This window comes from Microcaecilia unicolor, chromosome 4, assembly GCF_901765095.1.
Source record: "Microcaecilia unicolor chromosome 4, aMicUni1.1, whole genome shotgun sequence".
Lineage (NCBI taxonomy): Eukaryota > Metazoa > Chordata > Amphibia > Gymnophiona > Siphonopidae > Microcaecilia > Microcaecilia unicolor.
In genome coordinates, this window is record NC_044034.1 from 178,131,012 (window position 1) to 178,146,330 (window position 15,319).

Sequence of the window (15,319 nt, forward strand, 5' to 3'; positions counted from 1 at the left end):
CCCTCCTCTGACGCAAACTTCCTATTTCCTCTAGGGCGGGACAGTGAAGGAAGGCCCAATGAGATGATCGGATTCGTTTCTTTTACTTGCACACGAGGTGCTGCGCTCCCTATCGCGTCGGCAATTCTTTTAAAGACTAGGTGGCAGGGAGAAGACGAGGCAGGGTGAGGGTGGGGGACAGATGGGGTGAAGGTGGTGGGGGGGGGGACTCGGATAGCAGAAGGGACTGGGTGGGAGCCAGATGGGGTGAGGGGGACTCGGATGGGCAGAAGGGACTGGGTGGGAGACAGATGGGGTGAGGGTGGGGGGCACTTGGATAGCAGAAGGGACTGGGTGGGAGACAGATGGGGTGAGGGGGACTCGGATGGGCAGAAGGGACGGGGTGGGAGACAGATGGGGTGAGGGTGGGGGGCACATGGATAGCAGAAGGGACTGGGTGGGAGACAGATGGGGTGAGGGGGACTTGGATGGGCAGAAGGGACTGGGTGGGAGACAGATGGGGTGAGGGTGGGGGGGCACTTGGATAGCAGAAGGGACTGGGTGGGAGACAGATGGGGTGAGGGGGACTTGGATGGGCAGAAGGGACTGGGTGGGAGACAGATGGGGTGAGGGTGGGGGGCACTTGTATAGCAGAAGGGACTGGGTGGGAGACAGATGGGGTGAGGGTGGGGGCACTTGGATAGCAAGGGACTGGGTGGGAGCCAGATGGGGTGAGGGGGACTCGGATGGGCAGAAGGGACTGGGTGGGAGACAGATGGGGTGAGGGTGGGGGGCACTTGGATAGCAGAAGGGACTGGGTGGGAGACGATGGGGTGAGGGGGACTTGGATGGGCAGAAGGGACTGGGTGGGAGACAGATGGGGTGAGGGGGGGGGCACTTGGATAGCAGAAGGGACTGGGTGGGAGACAGATGGGGTGAGGGTGGGGGGCACTTGTATAGCAGAAGGGACTGGGTGGGAGACAGATGGGGGGAGGGGGACTTGGATGGGCAGAAGGGACTGGGTGGGACATGGATGGGGTGAGGGTGGGGGCACTTGGATAGCAGAAGGGACTGGGTGGGAGACAGATGGGGTGAGGGGGACTCGGATGGGCAGAAGGGACTGGGTGGGAGACAGATGGGGTGAGGGGGACTCGGATGGGCAGAAGGGACTGGGTGGAAGACAGATGGGGTGAGGGGGACTTGGATGGGCAGAAGGGACTGGGTGGGAGACAGATGGGAGAAGGGGCATGGATTGGAACTGGGGTCTGAAAAGTGAGCAGGAAGGAGAATGGGGTCATGCCTGGGGCAGGGGTGGATGGGAGAATCAATGGATCTGGAACTAGGGGCAGCCGCAGGTGGGAACTGGGAGCCGAAAAGAGGGGGGGAGTGAGGAGAGGGTGGATAGATCCTGGATGGAAGGGGGAGTGAGAGGGAGGGCAGACCCTGAATGGATGGGAGGGGGAAAGAGAGAGGGCAAATGGTGAATCGAAGGAGCAGAGAGAAAGGGCAGACAGTGGATAGAAGGGAGTGAAAGAGCAGGCAGTGGATGGAAGGGGCAAAGATAGAGGGCAAATGCTGGAGGGAAAGGAGAGAGAGGAGAGCAGATGGTGGATAGAAGGGGGAGAGAGAGATGGCAGACTGGGGCAGATGGTGGATGAAGGGGCAGGAAATAGAGGGCAGATGTGGATGGAAGGGACATTAGAGAGGGCAGACACTGGATGGCAGAGAGAGAGCGAAGACAGATGCTGGTTGGAAGGAAGACGGTGAAAAGAAGATGAGGAAAGCGAAACCAAAGACAACAAACTGTAAATATATATTTTTATTATTTTGCTTTAGGATATAGTATTTAGCTGTGTTAATAAATGTTTATAAATAGAACATGTAAATAAGGTAATCTTTTTATTGGACTAATTTTAATACATTTTGACTTAACTTTCAGAGAACAAAACCCCCTTCCTCAGATCAGGATAGGATACTGTAACAGCACTATACTGTATTGACCTAAGGAAGGAGATTTTGGCCTCTGGAAGCTAAATGTATTAGTCCAATAAAATGGTATTATTTTATTTTCTGTATTTGTTTTATTTCTATTTGTTAATTTGTAAAGTGGTGATTGGTATTTGTTAGTTTTTTCAAATTTACATTGCTGTCTTTATATTTGCACAGCACTAGGAGACATTTTCTGTTTCTGTGGTGTTGGCATTGTATGCAGAGTCTGGCATCGGGGGTTCAGTTTAATTTTTTGTCTAAATAGAAGTTTATGATACTTATTCTCTATAGTGGATTAGGGTGTATCTGTGTTGTGAGAAAGACATGGCTTTCAGTTGGCATTGACTGTGCAGGATCGACGATCTGTACTATTCTGTCTGGTTTCGTTTTACAATAGGTGAATGATGTTCTAGTGCTCACTGTAGGCTTAAGATGCTTTCATTTTTCCTTGGTGACTCGTAGAAACGACTGCTTATGGTATGGTAAAATTGCTCTATAGGTCGTGAGTGTTTTGTATTCTCGGTATGCTAGTACTGGATTGGGGGGGGGGGGGGTGGTAAAAGACCGGCCCCGGGTGTCAAACTACCCTAGCTACGCCACTGCTGCCGACGTCTCCCTTCCCTTGCACTCGTGGTTCCCTCAGTGTCCGCCTTCTTCTGACGTCAGAAGAAGGCGGACACTGAGGGAACCAAGAGCGCAAAGGGAAGGGAGACGTCAGGCAGCGCTCCGCTTCACTGACGCTTGCTGCGAACGGAAGTTAAAAGATTTTAAAGGCCCCAGGGCGGGAGGGAAGGGCAAGAGAGGCATGGATGGGAGGGCAGAGAGGCATGGATGGAAGGAAGGGCCCAGGGACAGGACAAATTGCTGGAAGGGGAGGGGAGAGAGGGATTGCTGGCTAGGATGGAGGAGGGAAGGGCAGAGAGGGACAAGGATGGACATGGGGGCCCAGGGAGAGGACAAATTGCTGGAAAGGAGGGGGAGGGGAGAGAGGAGGATTGCTGGCTATGGATGGAGGAGGGAAGGCAGAGAGGGACAAGAATGGACCTGGATGGGAGGGCAGGACCCAGGGAGAGAGGAGAAATGTCTGGAAATGGATGTAGGGCAAGAAATGAAGAAGAAAGGAGGAAAATAAAGAAATAAATGGAAAGGAAGCCTGGAAATGGAATTAAGAGGACAGATAGCAGCAGAATTAGATACTGGACCAGCATGATTGAAAAAAGAAAGTCACCAGACAACAAAGGTAGAAAAAAATTATTTTATTTTCATTTTAGGTTTGGAATATGTCCACTTTGAGAATTTACATCTGCTATCTTATTTTGCAATCGTATACCAATTTGTTTCTAAGAATATTGCTGACAATTCCTTTCAGTGTGGCAAGTGGTGAGCGATCATTTTCATGGGGGCCGTGATCATTTTCACGGGGGGGGGGGGGGCGCCAACTGATAGTCTGCAGGGGGGCGCCAGAGACCCTAGGCACGGCCCTGGTTGCCTGTTGTTCAGGAACTATCTATATGAGAGTGGGAGTCATGCGATGCTGAATAATAAGTGTAATCTCTTTCCTGACCATGTGTGGCCTTCCATATATCGACCAAATCCAATGATTAATAAAACTCAACAGCTTGTCTCTTTCAGCTCTGGCATATGTGACTGTATTAGTGGAATTATCCAGTACAGGATCCAGAGTTAGATTGAAGTACCCACCTATCAACAACTTCCCCTGTATACTCGTAGACAGTTTCAAGGTCAATTGGTCATAAAATTCTCCCTGTGCTTGTTTAGGAGCATAAATACTCACCAATATATATAAACAAACCCATCAATCTTTAGTACTAGCGGTATAGATCGACCCTCATCTAATTTTTGAGAATGGATCACCCACGATTGGCCCTTTTTTCAAGAGGATACCCACTTCCGCTGTCTTTGGGTGCACTCGATTAGAAGATAAATCTGAGGATATGATCTATTATTAAGTAAGTATTCATGTTTCGTCAACAGATGCGTCTCTTGTATAAAGGTAATATCAGCCCCCACTCTGTGATGCTTCCTTAAATAACCGTTTACGTTTGATGGGAGTATTGAGACCCTGCACATTTAGTGACATACAAGTTCGTGAATACCATGTGCGATATATGCCAAAAAGTATTAAATATCTAGAGTTAGAATATAATTGGTTGGTTGTCACCATCTCTGAGTATTCCCCATTATCTCAAGCCACCCTTTTTCCCCATACCCCCAACAATTCTGAAAATCCCTCAACCCCCTTCCTTCCAAGCAACCAAAAATCGGACCATAAGGATCTTGCAGATTAGTAGAGAGAGAGCGGCTGCCTCTAGTATGTCCCACAATACACAAACCGTATGCCCCCTAGAGGCATCTATTAAGTAAAAGAATCCAGCCTATACCATAATCTAGCAAAGTCATATTATATATGGGTATTAAACCTTACAGTTAAGCCAGTTTAAAGTGACTTTAAATCCAAACGCTGCTCCAATCTCTAAATTGTCAGGTCAAGTTTTTCCATGTGGGGAAAGCTGTAATTGGATTGTTGCCTGGTAAGGTGACCCTTTGCCCCATGCGATTTGAGCCCACCGTGAAAGGGTCATTCGCTCTCCTCCGGGCTTAGTCATCAGGGGATTCTCCCCTGCTTATTGAGCAGGGGTCAACCTCTAGTAAGAGTGCTCGGGCTTCTTCAAGGTGCGTACCCGCTGCCATCTTTCCCGCCATATAAACGGTTAGAGCAAATGGATGCTGCCAGCGATATTTTGATTTCCTTTTCTCAAGAATTTAGTAGAAATGTCTCAGTTCAGATCGCTTTTTTAAGGTTGTTGTAGCCAAGTCCTGGTATATCTGTATTGGGAAAGTTTCCCCCTTCTGTATTGGAGCAGAGACTTACGGGCCTTATCAGTACCTGTTCTTTAGTTTTATATTCCAGAAAGCAAGCTATAATGGTCTGGGGACATTTTGCTCTCAGGCGGGTAGTCACTCTGTGAGCCCAATTCAATTTATAGATTCTGGAGGTATCTCTTGATCCTACGACAATAGAAGCATTCTTGCAATCTGTTGAGTCACCAAATCACAGTTGAGATAGTCAGCTTGTTCAGGTTACTCCCTGGATATGTATGTTCGCTCTACGGCCTTGGTTCTCTAGGTCTTCCACTTTGTCTAATAAAAGAGTGTAGAGTGTCTGATGTTCCACCTAGAGGATTCAAGCAAAAGTATTGTCTCTGCTGATTCTTTGACCCTATTATCCACCTCTTCGATGTCATGGCCCAGTTCCAAAATTTCACCGCGAGGATCGGTGCCGATGCTGAAAGTTCCTCTTGCATACCCTTTGCTATCCGTTAAATCTCCTCCAATAATTCGCGAAATTCACAAATAGGAAACTCTGTAGCCTATGGCACCCCCACACTGTTTTGCTTGTCAGCATGGTCTGCTGCCGTACCTGAAGGGCCTGCTGCAGTCGCCATCTTGTTTTCAGGAGTCTGTGCTCTATATTATTTATTTGTTACATTTATACCCCGCACTTCCCCACTCATCAGCAGGTTCAATGCGGCTTACATAGCATTTTATAAATAAGACATGTTGTAGCGACAGAACAACAGTGGAAGTACAGTAGTGTGGGTTAGGGGTGGGGAGGGGTGAGTGATGCTTATAGGGCGAATGGAGAGAGCAAAGTCTTTGACCATGGTTTTATCTTACATTTAGGTGATTAGGATGGAGCATGGGGTAGGCCTGTTTGAAAGGTGTGTTTTCAGTGACTTCCTGAATGGAAGTAGGTCATTACTTGAGCGATATAGACGAGGAAGAGCGTTCCAGAGTTGGCTGCCTACAAAGGAGAAGGTGGATGCATAAAAGGACTTGTACTGATTCCTTTTGCACTTGGGGTAGTGTAGATTGAGGTATGTTTGCGAGATTCAGACATGTTTCTGGTTGGGAGGGCGATCAAGTTGTTCATGTAGCTTGGAGCTTCTCTTTTAAGATTTGCGTGATGGAGGTTGTATTCCCGAACATAGAGCTTGCAAGTCAGTCAAGATCAAGAATAGTGGTTTAGCCTGAAATATCGGTATTTCGGCTGGGTTAACGCTGTTTTTTTGCCGCGGGACATGCGGAGCTGATCAACCATGCTGCAATTGCCGGACGTGACGTCACCACTCTCTCTCCTTGAATTAAAATTTAAGTACATTTAATCAAATTAAAGAATGTTCAATAGAGGCATTTCCTGACAGTTATTATATTGGGGTAAAGTGTGAAAACTCATCTGGACATTTTGCAAGAACATGTTTGACTGTATATTATGATTATAACCCTGCCTCAAGCAATTCTTACATTTAAGACAGACAATAAACAGAGAAAGTGATGGCAATAACAGCCATATGGCCATCCAGTCTGTCCATCTATATCAGCAACTATCTTTTCCTCTCCCTAAGAGATCCCAAATGCCTGTCCCACACTTGAGTTCAGATGTCCTTCTCTCTGCTACCTACACTGAGAGGTCATTCCACGCATCCACCACCCATTCCATAAGAATTATTTCCTTAATTACTTCCGAGTCTATCCCCTTTTAACTTCATCTTATGCCCTCTTATTCCAGAGTTCCTTTCACGCACATTCCTGATCTTCTACCACATTGTAACACAGTTTACACAAAACATATTGTATATAAAGAAATCTTACACATGTAAACAACAATTATATTCAGAATACAACCGTGGAAACATTAATGGCAGGAACTCATTACATTGCTAGCGCCCGTTTCATTGCGTTAAACGGGCCTTTTTTACTAGTTGTCCATAAATTGTTATATTCTGATACTCCACCATATCTTTTTTATTTTCTAGGACCAGGCTTTGGAATTCATTGCCCAGGATGTTGAGGCAGAACTGATATTTTTGTGCGTTTTAATATTAAATTTAAAACTTATTTGTTTTTTTTCCAAGCTTACTAGGTAGTATAAACTGGGATCTGCCTGCAGTCTAACATAAAGGCCATGATTGATTGATTGATTGTGATTTATTAGGACTCATTGTCGTTTGTTTTTTTTTTTATATTAATTTTGTGGGTCTATTTTATTATTACTACGACTTTTCTTATTTTACAATATTGTACACCACTTTGATGTTAGTATTAAGAGTAGTATAGTAAATACTGATTAAACCATAGCTATCATACATACTGAACATAGTGAAATATTTTTCTTCTATTTTATGTTGACTTGTTTGTGTTTAGATATAAATAGCCATGTTCGATTGCATGTCTTTTTGTAAACGTTATATGCCATATGTAACTTAAAATTTACTTTTTAACATGTATCTTTGATTCTGTCTGTCCTGTAGAGAGGCAGTTTGGACTTTGCTACTTTGTGGTGAAATGGATTAGTTTCAGCTCTTGAACAAGTATTCAGCATGGATTTAAATCACCTAGACTCTTCAAAAATGTTTTTATTTGGGACTTCCTAGGTATGTGTGAGAAAATGTATGTCCAGTATTGTGAACATTGACTTTTGTTTTTGATTTCCTTCTGCTAAATAAACTTAAACTGATCCATATATTACTCCTGGTGGAATTCTGCATGACTGCGCAAAGCAGAATTTGCACAGAATTCCTCCTGCTTGCAAATTTTGGAGTTGCATGCAGAATTGGCTAGATGCAGGGATCAAAGAGCATAAAAGCAGCCAGGCTCCTCAATCAGTTTGTTTTTTTGCTTTCACCCAATTTCCTCTCTCTACAGTGTTGTCTTTTTAGTACAGGGAATGGCTCAGATTCAAGCACAGGGAATGGCTCAGATTCAAGCACAGCATGGCTCTCAGTTTGAGTGTTGCAGTGCTTGTAGTCTCCCTCTATTCTCACCAGAATGAAAGGAGAGCAGTTGACTGCTTTGGCTAGGAACTGTCCCCTTCTTTAGGTAGGTCCCATTGAGCACACTGGCTATCTGCTTGTCAGAGGTGGGGGAAGGAAGTCAGGCTCCTGACTGCTTGAATGGGAGAGTAGGCAGGCTATTTGTAGAAGAAGTGAGGCTGGATGACTGGTTTTGGGTCAGTAGATTAGTTTCTGGCTGTATGACTGGTGAGGGGTTGGGAGAGTAGGCTGGCTTGTAGGGGTGACTGCCTGTCTGGCAACCCCTACTACCTGACTGGTTAAAAAAAAAAATGGTGAGGACACAAGTGACAATGAAGAAGGGAATGTGTGGTGAGGAGGGGGCAGCCAGGGGATGGGGTTTAGGGCTTCTGATTTTTCTAGATTTTTATTTCATGGAGCCTGAGAGGAGAACTGAGCTGCCACCACCCACTGACTTTGTGAAAGTACAGCCATTGTTACTTCAAGAATTAGCAACTCCAAGCTTTCCTCAGGCTCTACAGATTTATTTATTTGTTGCATTTGTATCCCACATTTTCCCACCTCTTTGCAGGCTCAATGTGGCTTACAATACATCATGAATAGTGAGAATGCATGATAAAGTATACATTTAGCAATCATAGTAAGAAATATTTAAGAAATATATAAGAATTATATAGAAAATGTACATTTAGTAATAGCGAGAGAAAGAAAAAAAACATGATAGTGTTTTGGCAAGCAAATATTGTAAGGGCAGTTCTGGATCTGTGTGCAGGAGTTCATATTTATTGATCATTGTTGTATGCCTTGTTGAAGAAATGGGTCTTCAGTAGACTTCAGAAGTTGGCTTGTTCATAGGGTCGTTTTAGGTTTCGCGGCAGCGCATTCCAGAATTGTGTGCTCAGGTAGGAAAAGGTTAATGCATGCGTTAGTTTGTATTTAAGGCCTTTACAGTTTGGGAAGTGAAGATTAAGGAATGTACGGGATGATTTTTTAGCATTCCTGGGTGGTAAGTCTATCAGATCTGACATGTAGGCTGGTGGCGTCTCCATGAATGATTTTGTGAACTAGGGTGCATATTTTGAACGTGATTCATTCTTTGAGTGGGAGCCAATGCAAGAACCCCCAAACCAGGACTTACATGTATGAAAGGTATTCTTAGGGAAGGTCTTCTCTAAATCCTTAAATAAAAAAAATCCTGTATATTTGAGAAATAACACTTTTATTGCTGTTGCATTTTAATTCATCATGTTTCAAGGATAGTGGTTATATTGAGTTATTGTAACATAAAGTTGCAGATTTGTTTTTTTTTTGGCGAGGAATTCCACCAGGAGTTTAAATAACCAGTAATAATGCACTATTGAATATGTCCTTCAATTCTAGCAATGCTTTTGCTGCAGCTTCTATTTATGTATTTCCCTACCAAGGTTAAGCTGCCACATAAAACTAACTCATGAATGAAATCTAAAAGCATGCTGGAGTCTGTATGTATTTACACTGATTGTACTCCAATATATTTTTTCTTTCAAGAAAAAAGCACAAATGTATTATGAATCACTTGACAAAATGATTTCATCCCAGAGGAAAATTGGCAGAAAGGGCCAGAGACTTTTGTCGATTCATCAGTGCTATCAATAACACCCAAGAAACATTGGGAAGGATGGCAAGTTTCAGATGCTGGTCTGTCTGGGAGCCAGTAAAAATGAAAAAAAAGCTACAGTACCTTGAAATACCACATAAGAATTGCAAATCAGAAATACATTGAGGGTTTAATTAGAGTGGAGGAGTGGCCTAGTGCTAGGGTGGTGGACTCTGGTCCTGGGGAACTGAGTTCGATTCCCACTTCAGGCACAGGCAGCTCCTTGTGACTCTGGGCAAGTCACTTAACCTCCATTGCCCCAGGTACAAATAAGTACCTGTATATGTAAGCCGCATTGAGCCTGCCATGAGTGGGAAAGCGCGGGGTACAAATGTAACAAAAAAATAATAATAAAACTTTAAGGATGGGAAAATTACTGGCCTTAATTTTAGCCTAGAAAACGTATTGTAGAAGGTCTATGGTAGTAACAGCAATAGATAACATTTGACAACATAAATTATAGGGACAGTTTGAATAACATGCATTGCTGCAAAGGACCTATGTACAGTGGTGGAAATAAGTATTTGATCCCTTGCTGATTTGTAAGTTTGCCCACTGACAAAGACATGAGCAGCCCATAATTGAAGGGTAGGTTATTGGTAACAGTGAGAGATAGCACATCACAAATTAAATCCGGAAAATCACATTGTGGAAAGTATATGAATTTATTTGCATTCTGCAGAGGGAAATAAGTATTTAATCCCTCTGGCAAACAAGACCTAATACTTGGTGGCAAAACCCTTGTTGGCAAGCACAGCGGTCAGACGTCTTCTGTAGTTGATGATGAGGTTTGCACACATGTCAGGAGGAATTTTGGTCCACTCCTCTTTGCAGATCATCTCTAAATCATTAAGAGTTCTGGGCTGTCGCTTGGCAACTCGCAGCTTCAGCTCCCCCATAAGTTTTCAATGGGATTAAGGTCTGGTGACTGGCTAGGCCACTCCATGACCCTAATGTGCTTCTTCCTGAGCCACTCCTTTGTTGCCTTGGCTGTATGTTTTGGGTCATTGTCGTGCTGGAAGACCCAGCCACGACCCATTTTTAAGGCCCTGGCGGAGGGAAGGAGGTTGTCACTCAGAATTGTACGGTACATGGCCCCATCCATTCTCCCATTGATGCGGTGAAAGTAGTCCTGTGCCCTTAGCAGAGAAACACCCCCAAAACATAACATTTCCCCTCCATGCTTGACAGTGGGGACGGTGTTCTTTGGGTCATAGGCAGCATTTCTCTTCTCCAAACACGGCGAGTTGAGTTCATGCCAAAGAGCTCAATTTTTGTCTCATCTGACCACAGCACCTTCTCCCAATCACTCTCGGCATCATCCAGGTGTTCACTGGCAAACTTCAGACGGGCCGTCACATGTGCCTTCCGGAGCAGGGGGACCTTGCGGGCACTGCAGGATTGCAATCCGTTATGTCGTAATGTGTTACCAATGGCTTTCGTGGTGACAGTGGTCCCAGCTGCCTTGAGATCATTGACAAGTTCCCCCCTTGTAGTTGTAGGCTGATTTCTAACCTTCCTCATGATCAAGGATAGCCCACGAGGTGAGATTTTGCGTGGAGCCCCAGCTCTTTGTCGATTGACAGTCATTTTGTACTTCTTCCATTTTCTTACTATGGCACCAACAGTTGTCTCCTTCTCGCCCAGCGTCTTACTGATGGTTTAGGTAGCCCATTCCAGCCTTGTGCAGGTGTATGATCTTGTCCCTGACATCCTTAGACAGCTCCTTGCTCTTGGCCATTTTGTAGAGGTTAGAGTCTGACTGATTCACTGAGTCTGTGGACAGGTGTCTTTCATACAGGTGACCATTGCCGACAGCTGTCTGTCATGCAGGTAACGAGTTGATTTGGAGCATCTACCTGGTCTGTAGGGGCCAGATCTCTTACTGGTTGGTGGGGGATCAAATACTTATTTCCCTCTGCAGAATGCAAATAAATTCATATACTTTCCACAATGTGATTTTCCGGATTTAATTTGTGATGTGCTATCTCTCACTGTTACCAATAACCTACCCTTCAATTATGGGCTGCTCATGTCTTTGTCAGTGGGCAAACTTACAAAATCAGCAAGGGATCAAATACTTATTTCCCCCACTGTACCTTTTTCAAATTTTCAAAGGGAAACCACTTGTATTGACACCTGCTTTTTCTGAAGGCTACAAAATGGGGCAACACAACAATATGAAATCTGTGTGCATTGTTTTATCTCTTAATGTAAATAGCCTTAGAGAAGGTTGCCTTGCAGTCCAGCTAGGGAGAGCAAATTTTCAGACAAACCAGTTTAACCTATTATATACATTTTTTTTGAAAATTGACCCTTTTATGCATCAGTGGCATAGCCAGATGGCTGCTTTAGGGTGGGCCAACCCAAAGTGACTGAGCCCAAAATTCAGTCTCCACCCTAGCTCTCCTCTAGCCCTCTCCCAGTGCCTACAAAACTAAAACTAGAAATACCTGAGTTGGTGGGGATCCCCATGCCGAACAACTCCTCCCAGCTGAAACACTTGCAACCTGGACAGCCACACTAAGGGACCACCAATTTTGGGTGAGCCCAAGCCCATTATGATTATGCCATTGTTATGCATGTTTTTCATGTGTTCAAACTTGAATTACCAGATGTTTGACGGTTATTCTGTTTCTTAGGGCCACCATTTTGTTTGGTTTTTTCCTTGGCGTCCCTCCAGACCAGTCCCAGATTCGCGAGTTAGTAGTCTTCATCAGCTGGTAGGAGAACATAATTGTTTAAGTATCCTGTGCAGTTCCCCTACTAGTCCGTATTCTCAGTCTCAAAGCAGATGTACCTCAGTTTCCTCTTCCCTGACTTATGGGAGGGGGCCCCGAGACTCTCTCTGAAACAGGATCCAGTTAGTGTTAAACAGGTTCTTACTAGCACTTTGTGTATGGTGCTTCGGCAAACAAGATTATATTTGCTGGCAGCGGCACCTAGAGCCTTTCGGCAACAGCGAGAGGAAGTAAGGTCTGCAGAGCTGCAAAGAGCCTTTCTATCAGTGGTCCTCAGCAGGCAGTCAGGCCGTAGCACGATTGGCTACATGATCTGAGCATGCACATGCCTCTACCATGGATAGCGGATGCCCCTTGGGACCTTCGGGCAGCCACTCACATTTGTGCACAACAACACTCCGCTTTTTCTTTCATTGGTGTGATCAGCAGCAATTAACTGCAATTGCTAGAGGCAGAATAGAGTCCTCAGTCTGGGGAATTACCCAAGACTATATGGAGGCTCTACTTTTTTGGCAGGAAGTGCTGCCATTTTGGGACCTATGGAGGCAGAAGTAGGTCCTCTGCTGGGATGGAAGCAACAGAAAGGGCAAAAGGGGCTTGGAGTCCAAATGTAGTGCTGACAGAGTGCAGGGGTTTTCTACTGAATTTATTTCCTTTTGCACAAAGCTGTTCTGTCTGAGGTAGGGGTTACTAGTGGAGTCCTTGATGAACCTAGGAAAGGGCCTGGAGCCTCTTAGGAGGAGCCCTTTGGGGCCAAGCACCACAGCAGGTGCTGGAGAGGGAGTCATTCACATTGGAGGACTCACTGTGCTTGGGCATAGAATGACACAATGCCTGTCTTGTGAATCTAGAGGACTGATTACAGGAGGTGGATGTACAGTTTTTTTGGATTTTTCACACAGAAATAAGTTCTCCTCCCTGACTGTCCACATCCTTTTAGTACTGAAGATTTCAGACTCCGATCCAGTGGAGCTCTGCAACAAAACAAGAGGATCCTCTCTTGGAGGGTGTTAAGAAGCTCCCACAGGCCTTCCCAGTGCACAAAGCAGTAAACAAAATTATAGCAACAGAACGGGACGCCTGGATATGGGGTTGGAGGCAGAAAGGTCTCTGGCAAGTTTCTATCCTATCTGGTGGCAGAAAGGGAAATTTTGCATCTCCCAAATGTGAATGCACTGGTATCAGTAGTCATAAAGAAGACTACTAGCCTGGTGGAAAGAGGTGTGGCCGTGAAGGATATGCAGGACCATTGGATGGAAACTCACCTGAAACAAGCCTTTGAAATATACTGTGTTGACCTGTGTGAGGTTTTGGTGGACCTAGCAGTTACACAGCCAAACTCTAGAGAGCAATAAGAACAGAGTGGCTCAAGTTAAGATGAGGGCAGTTTATCTGCCTGACATGCTCTACAATCTTATGTGAATGTTGGCCAAGACTATGGTCCTTTCTTGTGGCAGCATAGCACACCTTGTGACTAAAGAGTTGGGCAGCTAACCTAGTAAGACAGCTCTTTGAAGCTTAAGTATTTTTCAAGGTGAAGTTGTTTGGAGAAGACCTGCAGTGATTTGGTGAAGAGTTTGGCAGAACCTAAAATTCCTGGGCTTCAAGAAAGTAGTTGGCATGCCTGTCATCAACCTGAAGGTGCTTCCAGAAAGCCAATTGTATAGGCTGGGAAGTTAGTGGCTCTCAAGGTGGAAGGTTTGTGTCCCAGGGTTATTCCCTTTAGGGTAGTCGGTGAGGGGACTGGAATATTTCAGTTGGGGGCATTGAAAGTGGTAGGACCACATTGTGAGGTTTTGGGGGCCCATGCACCGGTCTCTCTGGTGAGGAGATGCCTAAGGCAGTTTTTCTAGAGGTCGTTCCAAATAACATTGGATCAGTGAGTCCTCAAAGTTGTTTGGAACAGTTACGCTCTTAAGTTTGCTTATCTCCTTCTGGTTTCCAATAAAGGCAGCAATGATCAAGTCAGTGCTAGAGAAGTTGATGAGTCCTCAGGCTATAGTCCCAGTGCCACAGCCAGTATTCCATCTACTTCATTGTTCCCAAAGAGGAAGAGACCTTCCAGCCCTTCTTGTATCTCAAGAGTGGGACAGATCTTAAAGATTCTAAGGTTCTGTATGGAAACACTATGGTCTGTGATAGTAGCAGTCTAGTGGGGGGAGTTTCTCAAATCACTGGAACAGAAGCATATGTGCTTATCCCTCATTTGTGCCGAGCACCAATTATATCTACATTTTGTGATTCTGGGATGTCCTTTCCAATTAGTGTGCTTCCATTTAGTCTGGCCACATTCTGAAGACTTTCCTCAAAAGTATGGTGGCAGTATGAAAATGAGTGGGTATGTTAGTGCATCCATATTTGGATGACTGGTTCATCAGATCAAAATCATAGCAAAAGAGCAGTATGAAAGAACTGGGTGTTGGGGTAGTCAACTCAACCAAGAGCAAATTGATTTTGTTACAAAGTCATAAGAGTATTTGGGAGCCCTTTTCAATACCCAGAGGGTATTTTTGACCAAGGAAAGATATCTCAAGTCACAGGAAGAGATCACCAGTCTACTTCAGAAGGTTATTAACCTTCAAGTCCTGGGTTCCATGGCAGCCATATGGGTTGGTTCCTTGGGCTAGGGGTTTACATTAGTCCATTTAAGAGAATTACTTTTTCATTATACCCCTCAGAATCAGCTTTGGGAGGAAAATTTTCCTTTATGGGAGAAAGTGAGAAACAATCTGTTGAGGTGGCTTCAGTTATCAAATCTAAATAAAGGGATAAATCTAGAGACTCCAGACTAGATTTTGATGATGAAAGATGCCAGCCTTGAAGTCAGTGGCGTAGCCAGACAGCCAATTTTGGGTGGGCCTGAGCCTAAAGTGGGTGGGCACAAAATTATCTCTACCCCGCCATACCTCCACCTCAAATATAAATACTTTAGCTAATGAGGATCCTCAAGCTCTGTTACCTGAAGACGTTCTCCGAAGGCAGCCAGAACTCCCTTTTACCAAGCTTGACAGGCAGCAGCAATGTCCCTAAGCCACTGATGCCAGCACCACATGCGAGCTTAGTAGTCGGTGGCTCAAGGATGCTGTCACTGACTGGAGAGTTGGTAGAAGGGAATTCTGGCTGCCTTTGGAGGAGGTTCT

The 15,319-nt window shown here is 44.9% G+C and overlaps 1 protein-coding gene across 1 annotated transcript in view; it reads left to right on the forward strand.

Moving 5' to 3' along the window:
* The window catches only part of DENND5A (DENN domain containing 5A), a 315,605-nt gene extending 308,181 nt beyond the window's left edge, over nt 1-7,424 (forward strand). Inside the window, exon 21 of the mRNA XM_030201008.1 lies at nt 7,302-7,424. Within this exon, the coding sequence (XP_030056868.1) occupies nt 7,302-7,334 (33 nt within the window). The 3' untranslated portion in view covers nt 7,335-7,424. The remainder of the gene's footprint in view (nt 1-7,301) is intronic.
* The last annotated feature ends 7,895 nt before the right edge of the window (nt 7,425-15,319 follow it).